We start from the raw sequence: 21,285 nt of genomic DNA, 5'->3' as shown, positions 1-21,285 counted from the left end.
AAATAAATTCGTTCGTAATATGAGAAATATTTTTCAGAAATATTTTTAAAACGCCTATTAATTTTGTATGGAAATGTTTTTGTTACCTTGTCCTGTAACTTAAATGAAATATTTTCATGCAATATTTTAGAATTATTTCCAGAATATTTTATCGAATGTTGAATAAATTCTCTCACAAGAGTATCGTAGTAGCATTATTACGAATCATTATACTAATTATAGCAGCATCAAATAAATATATTTGTTAAAAATTTGAAATTTATAAGATCCTGGTGGCATCGCACAGGCATTTATTTGCGATCGCAAAATAGCATCGCTACATCAACCGTCATTTGTTTCTCAAAAGTACCAGCATTCCTTGCGCGATATGTTGAATTTGAATGTTGATCTGTCCCTGTGAAGTTGTGAACATATTTACACGATCAGTTTATCTTAGTGGACCGTATAAAGTGCACCAATACCGTCAAAATCATCAGTTTATAAACTATCCAAAGGTAAAAGCCGGGGCAAGAAAGCAACAAGAAGAAGAAGAAGTTGTGACAACGCAGGAGCTTACAAGAAAAGTCGGTAAGTAAAACGATTACATAAAATAATTTTGCTTTATTGTCTGTAAAAGTTACGACAAATTTGTTTACAAATTAGTAAATTCATGTGGGAGGCTAGATTTCCATTTTTTTATGTTTATACATGAAATACCGTGCAGGTTTCTTTTGGCTTACCATTCGAAATAATTGCTGAAAAATGAATTAGTTTAATAATTTTCGGTTATAGTTAAGGAGCTGTACTTCCCATTTAGGGAAGGACGAGAAACGCCATACTTTCAGGAATTATTCATTGACTATCTAGGATGTTAAAAAGTAGGTAATATACTGAGTTCTTGCCCTTGTACTTAGGGTGTTTAGGTAGTGCAACAGTAAGATGTATCCTCGTTCACGGGAGATGAGAAGTAGCTGTTCTTAACTATTACCGGCCGGATATATCACGTAAAAGCTACAGTACAAAAAATACAAATCAGCCTGTACTACGTGGCCACAAAAAAGCACCAATAGGCATGGCTCTAGAACACAGGTCTCTCTTCCCATTTATCTGTAATATAGACAGAAATCAACGTGCCCTGCGGGGCTCTAACCCGCTTTCACTTGCTAACGCTCGCTTGGCAATACTATGTGAATTAAATATTTTACTTTGGTATAGAGAAAAAATCTATTAACCTATATGGGGACCTGTGTTCTAGAACCTTCCCGCAACAATACTATCTGAATCAGAGCAGGGCAAAGGTGGAGGACAGCAGGAGCGTGTGGATGCTTTCCAAAGGGAAAGGATGTGGGCAAGACTTTACTTTAGGCAAGGAAGTGGCAATAAACAATTCATCTGAACCTGTTCCTGCAGTTAGTTACAGTTTTCAAGAAGGAAAGACAGAAAACAACGTGCCCTGCGGGGCTCTAACCCGCCTTCACTCGCTAACGCTCGCTCGGCGATTTGTACTTTATAATATTACTGCCTTGCCCAAAGTAAAGTTACCAGGCGTATATTACCATTTTCATGACAGGTTATAATAATTCTGCGTGTAGTTATACTTCTGGCGTGCCACTCGAAATCTGTGTTTCTTTCAGAAGTAATGTTCCCGGGGCATTGCTAATACTATTCTAGTTATTATTATAAACGTATTGTTTTGTATGCTCCGGGGGGCACTGCCGGAAAACAGGTCTAGAAGAAACACTGCTCGAAATACTTAGTGAGATATAATTCTTTCGCCACTTTCTTTCTTGTTGTGTATTCAATGATTTTCGCCAAGCGAAGTATAAATTTTTCAGTTGGCATATATAAAATTCAAGGGGACCGTCAGAATTAATTGTCGAAAAGTTACAATTCTTTTACGATTTGCGTATTTATACTGAGTCCTGATGTGTGGATAAGAAGTACAGTACAAAGAATAGAAATCAATCTGTGTTAGCGGGCTACTAAAAAGCACGAATACCATCTAACCGAGTCATGGAGGGTGAAGGCGGGGGCCCAAGCGGGGGAGCAGGCACGTACTCGTCTATTTTGATCACGGGATAATGGCGCGTATATTACCATTTTAATGACGTATTCACGATTTTTTTTTAGGGGACAGGCGCTTGGCTAACTTTGTTCCTGGAGATGAAAAAATTCTGCAAGATAATTTATTTACTTTAATACAATTTCAATGGGCTTAAACCCGGAAAACCCCCCTTAAATACACCACTGGGTTATAATAATTGTGGGGATCATTCGAGCAGACGTTTACACCGAGAACAAAATTTATAGGTAAAATGTGAAGTATTTTTCGTGAAGTAATAAGAGTGTGAATGTAAGTTATTTGTGTCATTGCCAGGGCCGGCGGAAGGGGAAAAGAATCCATATGGCGCCCCCTACAACCCATTGGGATTACTGAGTTTAAATTTGCTATGCTACCTTACAGATAGCTGCTTTTAAAGGATAACTCCTTGAACTCTATAACTATAACTATAAGAATCAATTATCAAACTGAGTAAGATCTTAACTTTTGTCAGTTAAATACACAGAGTAAGTTTTGGTTAACGATATACGAAACAATTATTTACACATGAGCATGCAAAATATTCTACGTCACTGATTAGAAATTTACAGAACGATTCAAGAAACAACGATTTATATAAAATTAAGATTGATGATGCGATCCGGCATTTATTTACACATATATGCATAAACAACCTTGTTAACTGCGAAAGAGAACACATATATGAACAAAAGAACATACAAATATAATTTGTAACAGCATTGTACAAAGATTTCGTAATACAAATAATACAACCAGTAATATAATTTTATATATTTATACAGTTTTAATGCAAATTGTCCTTTGACTTATTTACAATGCTAAGTAAAGTTAACTTTTAGTGCCTTTTTCTCTGCAAAATCTTTAATTAAAGTATCAGTGTCAAGCTCACACAGAACATTACATTCAATACACATCATGGAAAGGCCTACAAGACGCTCTTGCGTCATCGTTGATCGTAGGTAGTTCTTTATAAGTTTCAACTTGGAGAAACTTCTTTCTGCTGAAGCTACACTTACAGGAATTGTTAGTAAGATTCTTAGAGCAATAGTTGCATTTGGAAATAACCCAATAAGGGAGTTGTTGCAAATATATGTAAGTACTTGCAACGGTTTGCTCCCACTTTCAGAACCGAGAAATAAAGGTAAAAGTAAGAGCTCTTGATATAACTGAAATCCGTCAATATCACAGTGATCTTTGTCTATTAAAGATAGTTGTAAGTCCTTGCAACACTTTATAAATACTCTTTGTCCGTTATTGGATGGATGTCATACAAAAACCCAAATATTTCGCTGTGCTGCTTCAGTTGTTGAAATCTTTCATTCAGGGAACAGATAATTGTGTCTAATGTGCAAAATTAGAAGTTACATTTAAACGCACTGTATGGATCATTAATCGGTTCGTCTTTAGATTCATAAAAAAATTGTCGTTTGACTTTTCTAGGTCGGAGTTTTGGTTCATTCTCAAACTGTGGTTGAATGTCGAGCTCTTCAGCAATTTCTTTGGCATCAACCAAAATATTCTGGAAACCTTCATCACTTCGCATGTTCTCAAGGCGACACTTGGTTTTCTTAAGCAGATCAACTGCTTGCTGAATGTCCACTGATTCTTGTTGGAAAACATGGTTAACCACGAAAAAATGAAATAAAATTTTTGAGTTTTACGTCCCACGGTTATGCCGGTTAGGTTAAAGGAGACGGTGATGATGAGAGATGAATGAAATGGTGGAATGGAGAAAGTGGGAGGAAACGGGAGAACCCCGAGAAATCCCACGCACACGGTGTTTGTCCACCACAAAGTTCACTTGGCTGGAGCAGGGTTTGAACCCGAGACCCCTAGCACCAGAGGTGAACGCTCTACCACTGAGCCACCGCGGCCCCGAGTGGTTAACCACATTAACACAAGAAAGAACTTCATACCAAAACACCACAACACAAACGAACTTAAAATTCAGGAGCTTCCTAGCCAGGGAACAAGCCTTATTTTCGCCCATAACGTCTATCTTTGAGTCCTTTGATGCTTCGAAAAGAGCATCGTAAATTTCTCCTAACTGATAGCGAAACGATTTGACAGCATCAATACAACTCTCCCATCTAGTATCACTAAGAGGTTTCAAAGTGAAATTTGATATATGTTTTTGCAGAACAAACCAACGATATGTGGAACTAGAAACATAATTGTATACTTCTTGCAATAAAGCAAAAAAAAAAAAAAAAAAAATACAGTCTCACTACAGCACATTGCAGAATCATTCACAACCAAATTCAATGAGTGGGAGCTACAAGGGACAAAAAATGCTCGACTATTTAGATCTAATATTCTTTTTTGAACGCCTGAGTGCTTTCCTTTCATATTGGCACCGTTATCATACCCTTGGCCACGCATGTTTGAGAGGGATTTTCAGTTTTTCTAATTCTTCCAAAATAGTGGTAGTTAGTCCTTCTCCTAAAGAATCATTTATGCACAAAAATCCCAAAAAATGTTCTTCAATGGATGGTTCCTTACCCAGTTCTACCTTCACGAAACGAACAATTAGTGTCATTTGCTCTGTATGACTTACGTCTGGTGTACAATCTAATATTACGGAATAATATGTCTCTTTCATTGGATCAGTCAAAATTGTATCCTTTATTTTTGACCCAAGGAGTTCAATTATTTTATTTTGAATGTCTTTGCTCAAATAATGTATATGCGTCTCCTTACATGTTATTCGTCGCTAATACTCAGCCATAGTAACATCAAACTGTGCAATACACTCAACTAGTTTGAGAAAATTGCAGTTGTTTCTTGAGTAAATAGTGTCATTTTGACCACGAAATGCCAAGTTCTGGGAAGCAAGAAACTGAATTATACACAGCAGTCGTTTGAGAACCTCTTTCCAACGCTCAGTTTCATTGCGAATAATTGCTTGGTTTTCAGCGTCAACTGTTTTACCTGACTGTAAAACCACGTTCAAACCACGATTGGAAAGCCTTCATCTGAGTCAAAGATCTATCATGGTCTGATAACAGTCCGGACATATGCTTCCAATCAGGGGTGGACTGGCTATGTAAAAAGGGCGCGGTCACATACTCTGGGAGGGCGCCGTCCATCTGAGGCTTTCGCTTGTATGGAATACCTCCTCCTAATAAAAGAAAGTGCCGGGGGAAATTAGTACACAAAACACAACAAAAGATTAACTAGCTATTGCAGTTAATCACGATAGAATTATAAAAATTCAATATTTTCATAAACAAAGAGACTTTGAGTACTCAATACGAGGCGTGTTTTTAAGTAAGGTCCGTTTTGTTGTAGACACTAGTAGTTCGCGGGCATACCGCAACTAGCGTGTGCGTCGTGTACCGGCATGCCTCGGGAACAAATGTGCACAATTTCAACTCTGTAGCTGACCTGTGCAGTTGTGTTCTGTGCTTTCACGATGTTTAAGACTATGAAGTCGCCCGCAGCGTGTGAGGTTCGCTCAGTGATACGGTTTTTGTCAGCAAGTAACCTGTCTGCTGCAGAAATTTATCGACAGATTTGCGAAGTGTACGGTGATACTGTTATGAGTGCAAGCAAAGTGCGTAAGTGGGTACGAGAATTCAAAAATGGCCGTGACAACGTCCATGATCAGGACCGCTGGTCGCCCTTCTTCGATTACAGACGATTTGGTGGCTTCAGTTGAAGCGAGGGTTCGTGAGAACAGGCGCTTCACAATAACAGGTCTCTCAAACGAATTTCCTGACGTGTCGGGATCAGTGCTTTATAAAATTGTTTCTGAACACCTAAAGTTTAGGAAACTGTGCTCCCGTTGGGTCCCGAAACTCCCAAAGAGGACCACAAAAACCAAAGATTTGAGTGTGCCATGAAGTTTTTGACTCGTTATCACGAAGGAGGTGACAGCTTCTTAAGTCAGATCGTAACTGGAGACGAAACAGACTCTGTCCCAGCGCAAATCATGGCGTCGGTGTTTTGGAATAGGCATGGTGTTTTGTTGGTCGACTTCATGCAACGAGGAACCATTATTAATGTAGAAGCATATTGCCAAACCATGTGAAAGCTACGCAGAGCGATTCAAAACAAACGATGCGGCATGCTGACAAAGGGCATTGTTCTTCTCCATGAAAATGCAAGACGTCATACTGCAAGTCAGACCCGCGATTTGTTGGACAGTTTTGGCTGAGAAGTTTTAAACCACCCACCCTACAGTCCTGATCTTGCGCCGAACGATTACCATCTGTTCCTCCATCTCAAACAACACCTCAGTGGCAACCGTTACAATGATGACGACGATGTGAAAACGGCAGTGAACTCTTGGTTATCGGAGCAGGCGGCAAGTTTTTATGAAGGGGGTATGATAGTTGAAATTGGTTGAGAGGTATGATAAGTGTTTAAACAAACTTGGCAACTCTGTCGAAAAATAGAGTAAAGTATGTACTTTCTGAAAATACATATACTTTTTTGAATACATATACCTTTCGTTGTGTACTTATGTTCAAACGCCTCGTATATTAGGCCTATATAAATCTGCACACTTTAACTGAGACTACAAAAATCACACCAGTTGTTTAAATTCTTCGGCTACATTTGTTAACAGCCTAATTATAACTGAATATTTGAGTTAAGTTTGGGGCTTATGCTATTTTTCATACTTTTGAAAAAAGAAATTCAAAAACAAAACTGGAAAATGAAAGTAAAGTCTCCGCTTTATGCTTGAAGGAGCCTTCGCATCTCCTTGCTTTTTACACACATTTTGTCAATAATAAGATTGTTGTCTATTTTGGTCAGAATGTCTTTTTCTGAGTTCATCAAGAACAATGATTCCAGATGTTCATCTGTAAGTCTTGAACGGAGCCTTGTTTTTATGTAACGCTACTAGCGTCTCTAACAGCGGGAGTGGGAGGGAGAGACATGTAAAAATGATCCAAAATGACCGAGATTAGAGTGAAATCAATATATTTCGAAATCGCTGAGATCATTAATGGTACCACCAAAGCCTAAAACAGAAAGGGCAAGGCCGTAGGCCGAGTAAAGACGGGATCTGTAGGCGGAGCATTGGGGGTGGGAGGGTTGATATATAAAAATCATCCAAAATGACCGATATTAGAGTCAAATCTATAAATTTCAGGGTCCCTAAGATCATTATAATGACATTCCCAAAGCCAAAAATAGAAAGAGCGAGGCCGCAGGCCGAGCAAATACTGGGATTTGGGGCGGAGCGTGGGGTTGGTAAGGGTGATATGTAAAAATCGTCCAAAATGACTAATATTAGAGTCAAATCTATATATTTAGCGGTGAATCTAATGTCATTAATAGCATTCCCACGCCGAAAACAGAAAGAGCGAGGCCGCAGGCCGAGCAAATACCGGGGTCTGGGGTGGAGCCCTAGCTGGCCAAAGGCTAGCGAATTTATAAAATAATTATGTACCTTTGTTTTTTTTTTTTTTTAATTGTGTTCAGAGAGGAAACTGTGCGCCTTCCCGAGGCTAAGACGGGTCTTAGCCCCTCCCGAGGAGGGCGCAAAGGCACTGATGTGAGGAGGGCACAGCGGCCATCGGGCCGGTACTTTATTATGGCCAGTCCACCCCTGCTTCCAATCCGAAAAACCTTCATGAGAAGAGAGTGACATTGTAGTACCACCGAAAGGACGACAACAGAAACAAAATATTGCATCCTTAGTCACTGAATAAATAAGCCAACTACGAGCAACTTCTTCTAAATTGTGCAGACGTCTTTTGTAGTTACTTGTAGTAAATCGCCGACCCTCGCTGTTTACTGGGAACTCTCGTTTGGAGACTTGAACTGGACCTCGTCTAACAAGTATCTGACGCATTCTGTCCGTAATATGTTCTGGCCAATTTCCTGGATCATCAAGATCGATTGATTGTAATTCCAACACCTGCAAAAAGAAAAAAAAAGTCAGTAGAAAATAATGTTAAATTTATTTTAAACATTGTCTTCTAACAAAAAATAAGTGACTAAAACTTGAATGGAATTTTTAAAATTGTGTTCATAATTTTTAAAGATGGTAGGCTTGCACCGAAGATGGGTGGGGTGGAGGTGGGGGATATTCAAGCAGCTAGATCATCCGGGGATAAACACAAAACTTAGAATGGCGCATAACCAATAAGCCTCCGATAGATGTGAGATATAAATAAATAAAGAGGGGAAGAGGAAAAGTGTAATAATAATTGAAGTAAATAAATAAATAAATACAGGTTTCGTGCGAATATAAGACGTCCACGTCATGTTCTTTTGTATACATACGAGAATCTGCCCAGGATTTCTGAAGTCCTACCCAGGATTCTCGGTTTCAGCATTGAAGTGCTGTAATGTGGTTAAATGCCTTGACCCTGATTGGCTCCACAAATGTCTCTTACGAAGTTGAATCAGTAATGAACGACCAGATCAACCGGGATACAAACATGTTCGTGGCTGACTTAACCTAAGAAATATGCAACTTTGACAACAACATTTCTTTGAACATTATTCTTAGCAAGTTTGTATTTCTTACTATCTGTATTTTCTTTAAAATATGCACATTATTATGCTCTAATTAAAACTAAACTCTGTTTTTTAAGCTCCGAAATACCACTGACTGTGTCCTTTTTTTCTTTCTTTTAAATGTGGTGGGTTGGTATGTGATAAGTTAGTTGACTTGCATCGTAATGTTTTGGGGCTTTCTGGATTAGAGTTTGGTACTTTATATTATTTGAAAAGCTTTCCGATTTCCTTGCGATGCTCAATATAAAAAGCCTTGGGGGATAGAATCCGCTAACTCTTGCATCAAATGTGAGTCTGCTAGTCATTCAACCACTAAGGCAATAAATATTACATATTATTTTTAAAAAAATGTTATCCCATATGTCTTCTGTCAAAGCAACTTGAACGGAATACAGTGATATTATGCACCTAGACACAAGAAATGAATTCCAAAAATTGAGTGTGACCCTAAAGATGTTTTTGATTGATTGTTTATATATTTGGCATGTTATAATTTAATTGGTGTCTCGGCAGAACGACTGGTTAAGCTCATCGCCTTATAACTAAGGGAGCTCGGGTTCGATTCTCGGTGAGGACACAAGTGGTTCGGATCCCGCCCTTAGAACGTCATCATCCCATGGAAAGCAATGCAAAGCGAGTATATGATTTCACCTTGCTGAGAGACCTTCGGGATCAAACACATGCCTCCGGGAAGAACACCAATCATCATCATAAATTAATTACTAATAGCAGGCAAATTGTGAGCTTTCTTATATTACAGTACAAAAGCATATACAGTTTGAGCCTCAGTATTTTCATTTTTCCAACAAATTAAAAAAAAAATAATTACAGTAAAATGTATGTTGCCAAACTATAGTCTGTTAAAAGATTTTTTTAAAAATGTCAGTTAGTGAAAAGTCTCTAATCAGTTCTACTGCTTGCTTATTTGTTACAAAAATAATAATTCGATTTGTATCCCGAGTTCAGGTCTAAATGACCCATTCATCTATAACACCCGTCAAATTAAACAAAAGAAAATCAATAATATTGTATATGCTTCATGGAAAGTAAGTGAAACATAGTTAATTTAATCCCACTAGCTAACTATATATATATATATATATATATATATATATATATATATATAGAAGCTAGGCCTCATGAACATATTCGTACAAGATATTTAGAAACAATTGTCGGTCTGTCGAATTTATAATTTATGCCTGTCGAATTGCAATGTACTCTAATAATAAAAGTAATTATGTTTCACTGCATTTCCTCTTATATTTTACACAATGCTGTAATTGCGTGATATTCAACCAACATGCAATTGTATGTTTACTCAAATAGCAAAATGTTTAACTTACGTCTATTACAATTTCGTGGAAATGCTGATCCATCTTCGTTTCGTATATCAATTGTTCCAGATTTCAATTGTTCTTCTTCCTCCTGCGAAATGCTCGTAATCGATCGATCCACCTGTGGAAAGGAAAAGAACTAATACATTACAAATAAAGTTTCTTTTCTTAAAAGAAAAAAAATATTTAATTTGTACTCTAAAGGTGAAGAAAATGCATAAATTATAAAAATAACTGCATATAAATATTGAATCTACATATTCCGTGTTCATTATGAAAATGTACAGTTAGGAAAACAAAAAATGGGGCGATTCTTACAGAATCTAGGTAAGAATGGCCTCATTTTTTCTTTTGCTAACTGTACATAAAAATTAAATTCTCTCCGTATTCATTAACAACTTTGTGTTGTGAAAATCGTCAAGAATCAGCGCATTCATAAAATAGATGCGAATGCATTCAAATTAGCTGCCGAAGCCCGAACACTTTTTTTTAAAGTCACGTTAACCGTTATGGATAGAAACAATATATATAGTCTTACACTTGTACATGTTACATATTTACGATATGTTTATGAAATAATGGGTCTATTGCAAAATTTGTGATAGTGAAACTCCACGGGGATCTGTTAACGGTAACAATAATACATTTTAACTCTTCAGAATTCTAGTTAGTAGACGATACTACTACTACTACTACTACAATACTACTACTACTACTACTACTAATAATAATAATAATAATAATAATAATAATCACTGGCACGGCAGACCAATAGATCCTGGGCCTGCTCTAATGCCATCTGATAGCGAGTGGTAAAAAGTCATCCACCTGGGTAACAGAACGCGGGTCAGCCGGTCGTGTCACTACCCGCCAACAGGCGTATTAGGAGCTTTGCAGGCCAAGTGACCGTCATATTTTTATTTATGTGACTCCCCAGTTTTCCTGCCGTTGAAAAGCGGAAAGTCTGGGGACTGAACCCAGGAGCACGTAGACATGAGTCCAACGCTTTAACCTCTAGACTATGGAGGCCCTCTACTTAATTACTAGATGAATGCTTGAAATACAGCTAAAGTTGGTTAATACACATCTAACGAGTAAAAGTCTTATAGCCTTGGTACATGTATCAAGCATCAGTGTTGGTATAGAATGTAATTATTGCTACTTATATCAATGGGGAAAGAACTTTCTTTGAGTCTGAAGTTCGCCGCCTATCTGAGAGGCCGCCACACTACCCACCCCAGCCTGCTAAGACGCTACGTGTGTAAACACCTCTTCTCTATTAAACGTAATAAAACGAAAATACGTTACGTAATGTAGGCCTACTTACCTGTACTCTGTTGCTATCTTCTAAAATATTTGTTGATTTCTTGCTGGTTTCCTCATTCTCTGGTTCTACGTTTTCATTTCCATTATTGTCTGTTTCAGGAGTACGAAAGAATTTCTTTAATGCTGCTGCCTGTTTCTCATTTTCAGCCGCTAATTGTGCTCTTCTTTTTCTGTATACATTTCCAGAAGGCTTCTTTTTTCCGACATGTTGATAAAGAACACATTAACACAACGATTCTTCTACTAAGAGTCGAAATTCAGGAGACAAAAGAAGAACACGCACCATGAAGCCTGCACTACATGTACATGACTTCTGATTTATAATTTTCTTTCACGAGACATTTGACAGTACAAACAGGACTAATTTCTTTTTGGTTGCCGATAACTCAATATTGTCTATGTGTATTATTAGAGCGGCCGACATAGTTTTGTCGCAAGGAGTGCAATTGTCGGCACCGCGGCGGTTGTAAGTGTCAGAGCGTGTTATTGTTGCTCAAAACTCCCAAATCTCAACAATAGCCTCTAGCTTTGTCAGCGGAGATCTTTTTATAGACAAATAAGGTCAAGGGATGAAGGGATTTCCTTTATAGGAGATTCAAGAAGAAACTGGGGTTGTTATAAAGAGTGAGGCCTATAGCATGAGGTAGTAACCAATGTTGCTACACAATTTATGAAAAAGTTAATTTTTAGTTCACCGTTTACAATAATATAAATTTAGCAAGGATTTTGGCGCCCCCAAACTCCCCTAAAATTTGGCGCCCCGGGCGGTCGCCCGGTCCTTCCGCCGGTACTGGTCATTGCACAGCTTATTGAAATGGATTTTGAATACAAATAGGGTAGGAGTAAGCGGCGGGAATTTCCGGTTCATACGTCAGTTGTGAACATCTGCAATGGCTGTAATGTGATTTTTTTTATAAAGAATTGTGTAATAAAGAGAGAAGGATTATAAAGTTTCTGCAGAGTCATGGTATGGTGAAGCGCGTAAAATCACCTGCGCAAAGTGTGGAAAAGATGTATTCACGAAGAAAAATTCAGAACAGAGGCAATAGCCCTACATACACTATTTTCAGTTGTAAAGGTGAGAAAGAAAGGGGGTGTAACACACGTGTATTAGCTGTGAAAGGTTTTTTTTTTAAAGGATAGAAATTAAGTGTCTTTGAAGATAAGAGTAATTACAAATATTGTAAATGACCATCCGTACTCTTTTATGCGTACCCCCCACCCCCTGTCGCTGATGTGCCTGCTTCCTACGCTGTCGCTCGGGCCCCCTGCTGTGCTTCTGCCCTGACTCGGTTAAATAGCGTTCTTACTTTTTACTGGCCACCTAGCACAAGTTGTTTCGCTTTTTCTTTTAGAGCTCCTCATTTAGTGCATAGGGGAGCACGGTTGCTTAGTGGTAGAGCGTTCACCTCCGGTGCTTGGAGTCCCTGGTTCGATGCCAGCTCGCGCGGTGTCGACTTTGTGGTGAACAAACGTGCTCGTGGGTTTTCTCGGGGTTATCCCGTTTCTCCCCACTTTCTTCATTTCACTCATTATCTACGTCTTCTTTAGCCTAAGCGGCGGGACGTTAAACTTAAGGATTTTTCATTTAGTGCATGTTCTGCAAAAAGAAACGGAAGATGCAAGAAATGCGTCAAAATTTGGTAAAACAGCCTGCTCGAGTATTGCCTAATTCTGCGTGCAGGTTTACTATTGGCGTGCCGCTCGAAATATTTGTTGAAAAATTATAATTCTTTCGCTAATTTTGTTATTGTCTCTTAAGTGATTTGCGGCAGGCGAATGTAAATATTTCACCTAGCATATATAAAATTCAAGGGGGCCATCAGACTAGATTTGCCGAAAAATTACAATTATTCTTGTATTGTATTGTATTCAGGGTTTGCCCAAGTGGGCCCAGCCTGGAAAAAAACACCGGGTTTTTTCGGGTTGGACACACATGAGTTTTTGAGATTTTCGTTAGTATATTATTGGTGCAATTAACGTGATCGCGTTGGAAGTGATTATTATCAGATTTTGGACTTTCCTTGGGCACATTAGGTGCTTTCACGTTAAGGTATACAACATCCAAAGTAAGGCCTTTATAAAGTTCTTAATGCACTGAATGCATTTAAAAAAGCCGTACCTTAGATTGAGATAATTATAGAACAAATTCATTTATGGAATGTGCTTATATCCGATTTGAAGTAAAATATGCAATTTTATATTTTAGAAAATACTTTCCGTGAATAGTTTGCTCGCTTACTTAGCGACGCCGAAGGACATTATCCCTCATACATCTGATGGGTTTAGTGCCATAGGTGCTGGTAGTACTAGTAAATATGTAGTGTATTGATAAAACTATTAGTATTATTTTTTATTATCTTTGATGGTAACACTGGTATTCTTCAGTAGAGTTTGGTTTTCCGACAACAGTTTAGTTATTTGTTGCTACTTTTCAAATAAGCTTTCTGTAGAATCAACAGCAGCAATAGCGTAAAATTTCGTGTCAAATTTAAGGATCTTAGTGCTCGGAGTTTCGAAGAGTGCGTAACGCTTACTATTTCAAGTGCTGAATTCAAACTTTGTACTAGTGGAAGTTTCGATGTACAGTAAAGAAAGCTTGCATTTTCGGAAAATAATAATAAACCTTCGTCGCGAAAGAAGTGCTCGGGAAATTCCCGCAATTAAACGCACAAAGCATCGAAACTGAATACCGGTACTTCAACAATAAAACTATTTGAAAAGAATGAAATGAACTCTTTCAGTTTTACGTCCCACGTTTATGCCGGTTAGGCTAAAGGAGACTGTGATGATGAGAAATGAATGAAACAATGGAATGAACCAAGTGGGAGGAAACGGAATAACCCGAGAAAACTCACGAGCACGGTGTTTATCCACCAAGAAGTCGATACGGCGCGAGCTGAAATCGAACCTGGGACCCCAAGCACCGGAGGTGAACGCTCTATCACTGAGCCACCGCGTCCCTAATAAATCTGTTTATTTTACGCTGTAAGATATTTAGTTTCATTTAAGACAATTGAAACATTTACTTTATGAAATTGAATTATACAGGGTGTTTCATAGCAACACCGACAACGTTTTTGAGATGATTCCTGACACCAAGATAAGACAAAAAGTATAGACCAACCTGGGTGCACAATTGCTTCCTTTCGGACTTGTAGGCTGCCGAAAATATGAAAAGATGAACTTTAAAGGTCTATAGCGCCAAAACTATGGGACCTACCGTAGTCATGTCGAGACTTCACTTAAAAACTGAGATGTGCACTCTCCAAAACTACACGTTTCAGAATCCTGCGGTACTCACGCAACAATTTTTATAGAGTTAGCCTTGCTACTGGCATATAATTTGGAGTACTGGCCAACTACCGCTTGTTCAGGTTTTCGGCAGTGAACTTCAACAATAGAACCATTTATTTTACGCTAGAAAATATTTAATTTTATTTAAGACATTTTGAAACTTTTATTTTATAAAACATGAGTTATAGATTGATTTGTTTAAATTAAATTAATATATTTGTTTTCAATTAATATATTTGGCGAATGTCAGTAAGGGTATTACGTTAAGGGTATTATCTATATTTGTTCGTTCGTCTGCCTGTACCACACGTACAACAGGGTACCACTTTCCGTCTTTTAAGTTTAAATTTTCAGGGTACAAGTACGAGACAAACTAAACTTCTCATGTTCAGATTTTGGCGGCATACCAACCTAAAATTTCAAAATAGCGGGTATCCACGCCGCAATTTTCAGTTTTTCAAGTTGAAATTTTCAGAGTAGAAGCACAAGACACTCTAAATTAACTGTGTATATTTTGGCGGCGATCCAACGTAAAATTTCAAAATGACAGTCATTTTTCAAAACAGCAGTGAATATAAAATTGTTGCAAGTTGTGACAATCATAATCTTGAAATATAAATCACATTTTAACACTTTTACCCTAAAGGCATTGGAATATTTAAAAAAAAACCTCAATTAAACCCGAAAATACCCGTAAAACCCCATATGGGTTCAGGTGTGTTGGGCTTTTTCAAAAAAAAAGAAGGGAAGAAGGGTGCTGACGGCGATGGAGGTGGTAAAAAATATGAAATGAAATGAAAATGAAATCTTCCAGTTTAACGTCCCACGATTATGTCTATAAGCCTAAGGGAGATGGGTGGTAAAAGTTAGTAGACACGTGTCCGAGAGCTTTTGAAAATTCCGTATATTAGAGTGAAAGAGGCTCAATTGTTGGTCCGACAGTGAAGCGAGTACGTTTAGAACTAGTTGAAACGTTTAGAAAGAACGTAGTTCATCTCTGCTGCATGGGGTCCTTGGTTCGATCCCAGCTAACGTCAAGCGGGCTTTGTGGTAGACAAACCGTGTGCGTGTGTTTTCTCGGGGCTGTCCCGTTTCCTCCTACTTACTTTATTCCACTATTTCATTCATTTCACATCATCAGCGTCTCACCCTGGATGCATAAACGTGGGACGTTAAACTAATTGTTTCATTTCATCTTAATTTCCATGTACAATACCTGCTTCTTGAGCTATACATAATATTTTCAATCTGTGAACAATGCTAAACTAGTGTATTAATATAGGTTGCTGACGTTATAGTACCTACAATTCTCCGCAGAATTTGATATTTATGAATTCTGATAGAACAACTTCGTGTAGGTTTTGTTTTGGAAGTAATTTGGAAATACGTGACTTGTTAAACAATGCATGCTAGAAAGTATCTCTCATCCATGTTCGCGAATAGTTTGTTTTCTGCATTACTACTCCCTGAATACAGCGTGGGTGTAAAGTCAGTTCTTATTTGTAACAATGAATATTTCTATAACTAAACAACTTATCACAGTATTATTTTCATCGAATACATTATTAGAGTGCACCATTTGGTTATTAAGTTACATTTCAACGTATGCACCCGCATTTTCCACAACTTCTAAAATGTTAACAGTATCACACGCCAGCTAAGCTGATGCCAATTTCTAGGATAATCTAGGTTAAAAATAGGTATTGACTTTATAACCACCGTGTATATTCTGAAACTGTTAAATTATTCCTCGTCTTCCTGTAGATTTCGTAATATTTTTTTTATAGATACGTTGCTTTCATCAATTTCTAATTTACAACGGCAGGGTTGGCTGGTTTAAACAGCTGTTTTTTTTTTTCAAAAAAAACCAACAAGTTTAAGCCAAAAAAGAAAAAAAGAACGAAAAATGCTTTAAATCATGTGAACTTCATGGTGTGGTCTCCACATATCACACCATATGCATTATGTTTATCTACTTTTCATCTTTTAATCAAGGGGTCCCGTGTTCAATTCTCGGTCGAACCACAACCCATCTTTCAAGTGTAAACCAAGTAGCGATTCGGTGTCCCTTTAAGCGAAAGTCTTCTCCGTGATAACTTTGGTATTTCATAAGGATGTTAAGCCTAAACATACGAAACGAAACCAAATTGTATATTTCTACTTGCCTGAATGCCTGTTGTTTTATAAAGAAGCCAAGGTTGCTTAAATATATTGATAGAAATTGGCAAAATGTATCAACTGCCTACGTAGCTTCCAACATCAGCTTGGATTCGACTTTGTTTTAATTTTGTTGAATGTTATCTACATAATAAATTTGTCATTTAATATGATACGTTGACCTTAAAATTTTACATACAAATACATTTAAACTAATAATAGGATTTTCCCAATGGCTAAGGCGGGAGTTTCCTGATTTATATATAATTCTGTATAATGTTTTTACTTCTGTAACTACTTATCTTTTTGTCCTTCTGAAATGACTTTTGACAATTATATTAACAACTAGGCCTATGTAAAGATCAGTATAACGTATTTTTATCAGGAGTCCTTCGTGAGTGAGTCGACAATCTCACTTGTGACCAATTAGTCCCGGTTTCGTGTCCAAATGGACAATTTCTCTTGGATGTAAGCCGAGAAGCGGTTTGGATTCCCTTTCAGCATAACCTTGTTGTTGCATAATAACACCAAGACGAAACAAATTAATTTATGTCCATATCTAATATAAATACAAAGAGTAAATTATTTAAACAAAAAACTGTTTTTTTTTTTAAATAAAAACCCTGGTTTTTGCCAACCCTGTACAACTGCTTGAAAATTAGTATGTAACTTTTCTTTTATTGGAAAAATAAAACGTCAGTGCAAATATTAATTTTTGAGGATGCGCCAATTGCAACTGACTCGGTGAGACTGTCGTCTAAAATCAATGTAATTTGTTTAAGGGCATCAGTTGTATGCTCTAAATTTCCATTACTATTGCTTGAGTGCTTAATGTGTATTTCATTACAGGTCTAAGAAATGAAAAACTGGGGGGTCACAGCTTAGAAGCCATCACAAGAAACATCATGAAAAAGACAAGTGCAATAGCTGAGCAATTTAGTTGGCACGGTACAAAAGGAAAGAGCTTTCCTCGTTAACCATTAACACAATAATAGGTAAGAAACTCTCCCTACTGTTCTTTAATCTCATTTTCAGAGTGGAAAAAAATATAGAAGTTGTCATTTGAAGAGGGATACACTATGTTTAAAATATTGTAAAAAATAAAAAAAAAAGTGCCCTTTTTATTTTCTTCGCTTTAAATACTTACTATTGTGCTATGAATACTTCTCAGAACCATCTTCCTGTAAACTTTATTTCCCAAAAGCATATACTGCAACCGCTGTTATAACATTTAATAGGCTTTGGAAATCCTTATTTTAGCAAAATGTGCAATTTTCCTGTCCTCAAGTAACACGTTACATTTAAGTGCCCGTGGAAGAGAGAGCTGAATATGTATAAAATATATTTCATCCTTTTACTAAATTCTTCTGTCATGTTGGTGGTTTTCTTGAGCATTTCATGATTAATTCCTACATTATCAAAATTATTTATTTGTATAAGGCAAAGTAATATGTATGGCCTGCTCCGTGGCAAAGAAATCGAACAAGGTAGCGGTCATCAAAGCCTTAGTAACCATCTCGGCATTCATCTTGTGCGACTGAGGGAAAAAGAATGATCGGGCCCAGATTTGAGATCGGAGCCTTCGGAATGAGACGCTAGTTCATCAACTCAAATGCTGCCACATGTTTTCAAATTATTATTATTTTTAATATTAGGTTTAATATTTATAAGATGCTATACTTTTTAAAAATAAAAATGCGACAACTTCAACATGTTACAACGTCCGTAATTAAGCTACAGTCTGAGGTATGTCAATTTCAGCTTTAGCTCTTGTCTTCCTTGCCCTTTACACTTTCTTCAGGATGTTACTTTTGTAACACATTATTGTCTTCACAACCTGCTGTAGGTCCTACACAAACATTTTAAATATTTTTGTAAGTTTAAGATGTAATAATTGATCTCTAATCATTCCCTGCTGTTATTATGTTATTAAACACTACCTATTATTTTTATTTTCAGAAACTGCAACACGAGAGAAACGTAACTAACGATGAGATCGCGTGGATTATTGGGATTTGGCTTCAACATGCCATACAGAGACGAACAAGAAAATCAGTTAAGAATTCAGCTGCAGTTCCACAGAACTTGAACTGACAATTCCCAGCGTCGAAATTAGAGTTAGTTGTGGTAATCAAAAGTGAGATTATACAGAAGCAAATGAGTATTTCTGGTTATTCAGCAATGTGATATTTCTTGAAAGTAGCAAGAAAGTGACATTTCGTGAAAAGATCTATTCCCCATGCGCCGTAGATTTGTGGAACATATTTTTAGCAACACACACAAATATTGTTGTTGTTGATTTTTATTGAATTAGCGTGTCAGTGACGTAATTTCCTAGATCAAGTTTTTAGAAGTTAAAATGTGAATTTCTGATATTTGAGAAGATTGTTCTTAATGTATAGAAACAAATAATACGAGCAGCATGAAGATTCTGCTGAAGAGAATTTAAATAAATAAAGCCAGAATAGTGTATATTTATATTTTTATTAAACTACTAACCGATATAAACTGATACATATGTATATTTATTATAGTGGACAGTGTAAGTTATAACTACATAATGTTAGCTTGCTCTCATGTTTTTTTTTTCCTCCTCCTCAAAATCTTATTTATGCACAGAATGTTTCTGGGTGTTCCACTGCTACTACTGGTATGTGGCCACGCTGTGTATGTATGTTGGGGTGTCTTATGTCATATTGCGAGGTTCAGACTGCAAATTAGTCTTCACAATCATCGCGTTCCAGTTTTCAAAGCGGCTATATTGAATTTATTATTTTTAAGATAGGAAAAGGATTGCCAACAATTGTTTCTTGAATTGGATGTCTAAACCTCATTTTTTTTTTTAATGGATCCAATACAGCCGCTTTCAAAACTGGCAGGCGACGATTGTGAACACACTAATATCCAGTTTGAATCTCGTAAGTCACATAAGACAGCCCAACATATATGCACGGCGTGGCCACATACCAGTAGCACCAGTGGAACATCCAGAAACCATTTGTATAAATAAGATTTTTAGTAAAAAATAATGCTTAAAATTATGAGAACAAGCTAACATTATTGTAGTTACAATTTACACTCTTTATTATTATTATTATTATTACTTATTTATTTATTTATTTTTTTGTCTGGGTCTGTGGGCCGCAATGGTTTTTCGTCATGAAGACAGAGTGAGGCAAAGGCGTCTAAGTTGGTAAAATTGGACAGAAGAATATTATGTTTTCTTCCAGCTGCTATGTCACAGTCTGGCCGCCTTGTTTTCGACCCACTATTTGTTCCCAGCAAGAAGCCATTATATATACACAATGACGCAAAAGGCTGGAGCCCATAGGCCAACTCGGTTACTATTGCAGGTATGAAAACAAGGTAAGATATGTAAGGACACTTTTAAATTCCAGCAACACTTTTGTTTTTGTACTAGTGTACCGCTCAATAAAGAAAATGCGTTACCATACATCATGTTGGGCTACACGAATGAAATAATATGTAGTTTAAAATTAGCTACACCGAGAAGAATTGAAAGGAGACACAGTAAAGAATAAACATTCAAATGCAATATCTACGCCAGTGGCGTAGCAACCACGGTGTTTGGGGGGGGGGAGGAAGAGCAGATACGAAGGACGCGAAATTGGGTCTTGCACTATATTTTTCATTGTGTCTTTCCGTTCCCTTTGGTCCAAATAATTTCAAACCACACTTTCTTTCATTCAGTGTTATCCAACAGTGGCAGCGTTGTACTTCTCGTTACTATTGGGCGGTATACTAATATAAATACAAAACTTGCTGCATTTTAAAAATTTCCTTCTATATCTTACCTTGTTTCCGTATCTGCAATAGTAACCGGGTTGGCCTATGGGCTTCGGGTTGTATCATGTACAGAAAATATTCTGTAAATATTTTGTCATGTACAGAAAATATTCCCTAAATATTTTGTCATGCACAGAAACTATTCTCTAAATATTTTCTGAGATGTACAAAAAATATTCACTAAATATATTTTGGCATATGTAGGAAAATATTGTCTGTGTTACCAGTAAATAATTTTAAAATATTCCATGAGAAACGTTTTAAAAACCATTCCGTTAACATTATATAAAACGTTCCAAATACATTTTCAGTAATGTTTGGAAATCGTACAGGAAACATTTTTTGGAAATCTTCTCTAACGGCGTATAAAATATTTCTACAACGTTTTTGAGTATATTCAGAAAATGTTTTCAGTATTATGTGGAAAATGTTTTCAACAACATATGGAATATATTTCCTTAAGGGAAGTAGGATACATTTTCTGAAGGAAAATATTTGATAATATTTCATTGCTGTGTGGGCTTCTGGATCTCCTGCACTGCCCGGCGACTTTGAGAGGTCGTGACGGCGCAACCATCTGTACCAATACCAACGCAGTTTTTCGGGTCGAGTGAGAAGTCTCGTAGCAAAGATAGAACAATTTCTCCAATTTTCCCTCCAGTCAGTGAGAGTTCGGGCGGTTTTGCGTCTTCGGATTCCGAGCTCGAACCAATGTCCTCATCTTTCAGCTCTGCTGATCGAGGATCAATAAAACCAAAGCAGTCCTCTTATTTCAGCCATGTGTTCGTACCTTAGAATCAAAGACAGCTGAGATATGTG

At 37.1% G+C, this 21,285-nt stretch overlaps 1 protein-coding gene across 1 annotated transcript; it reads left to right on the top strand.

Moving 5' to 3' along the window:
* Nucleotides 1-375: 375 nt before the first annotated feature.
* On the top strand, nucleotides 376-19,291 carry LOC145687762 (uncharacterized). Its single transcript, XM_081761206.1, has 3 exons — nucleotides 376-567; nucleotides 17,509-17,654; nucleotides 18,619-19,291. Exons 1-2 carry the CDS (start codon nucleotides 381-383, stop codon nucleotides 17,634-17,636), a joined length of 315 nt encoding a protein of 104 aa, XP_081617332.1. The 5' UTR covers nucleotides 376-380; the 3' UTR covers nucleotides 17,637-17,654; nucleotides 18,619-19,291.
* The last annotated feature ends 1,994 nt before the right edge of the window (nucleotides 19,292-21,285 follow it).

The sequence above is a fragment of the Thermobia domestica genome, chromosome 6 (assembly GCF_964235325.1).
Source record: "Thermobia domestica chromosome 6, izTheDome1.hap1.1, whole genome shotgun sequence".
In the NCBI taxonomy this organism is placed as follows: Eukaryota; Metazoa; Arthropoda; class Insecta; order Zygentoma; family Lepismatidae; genus Thermobia; species Thermobia domestica.
The sequence above is the reverse complement of the archived record's forward strand: the minus strand, read 5'-3'. Positions and strand labels throughout refer to the sequence as shown.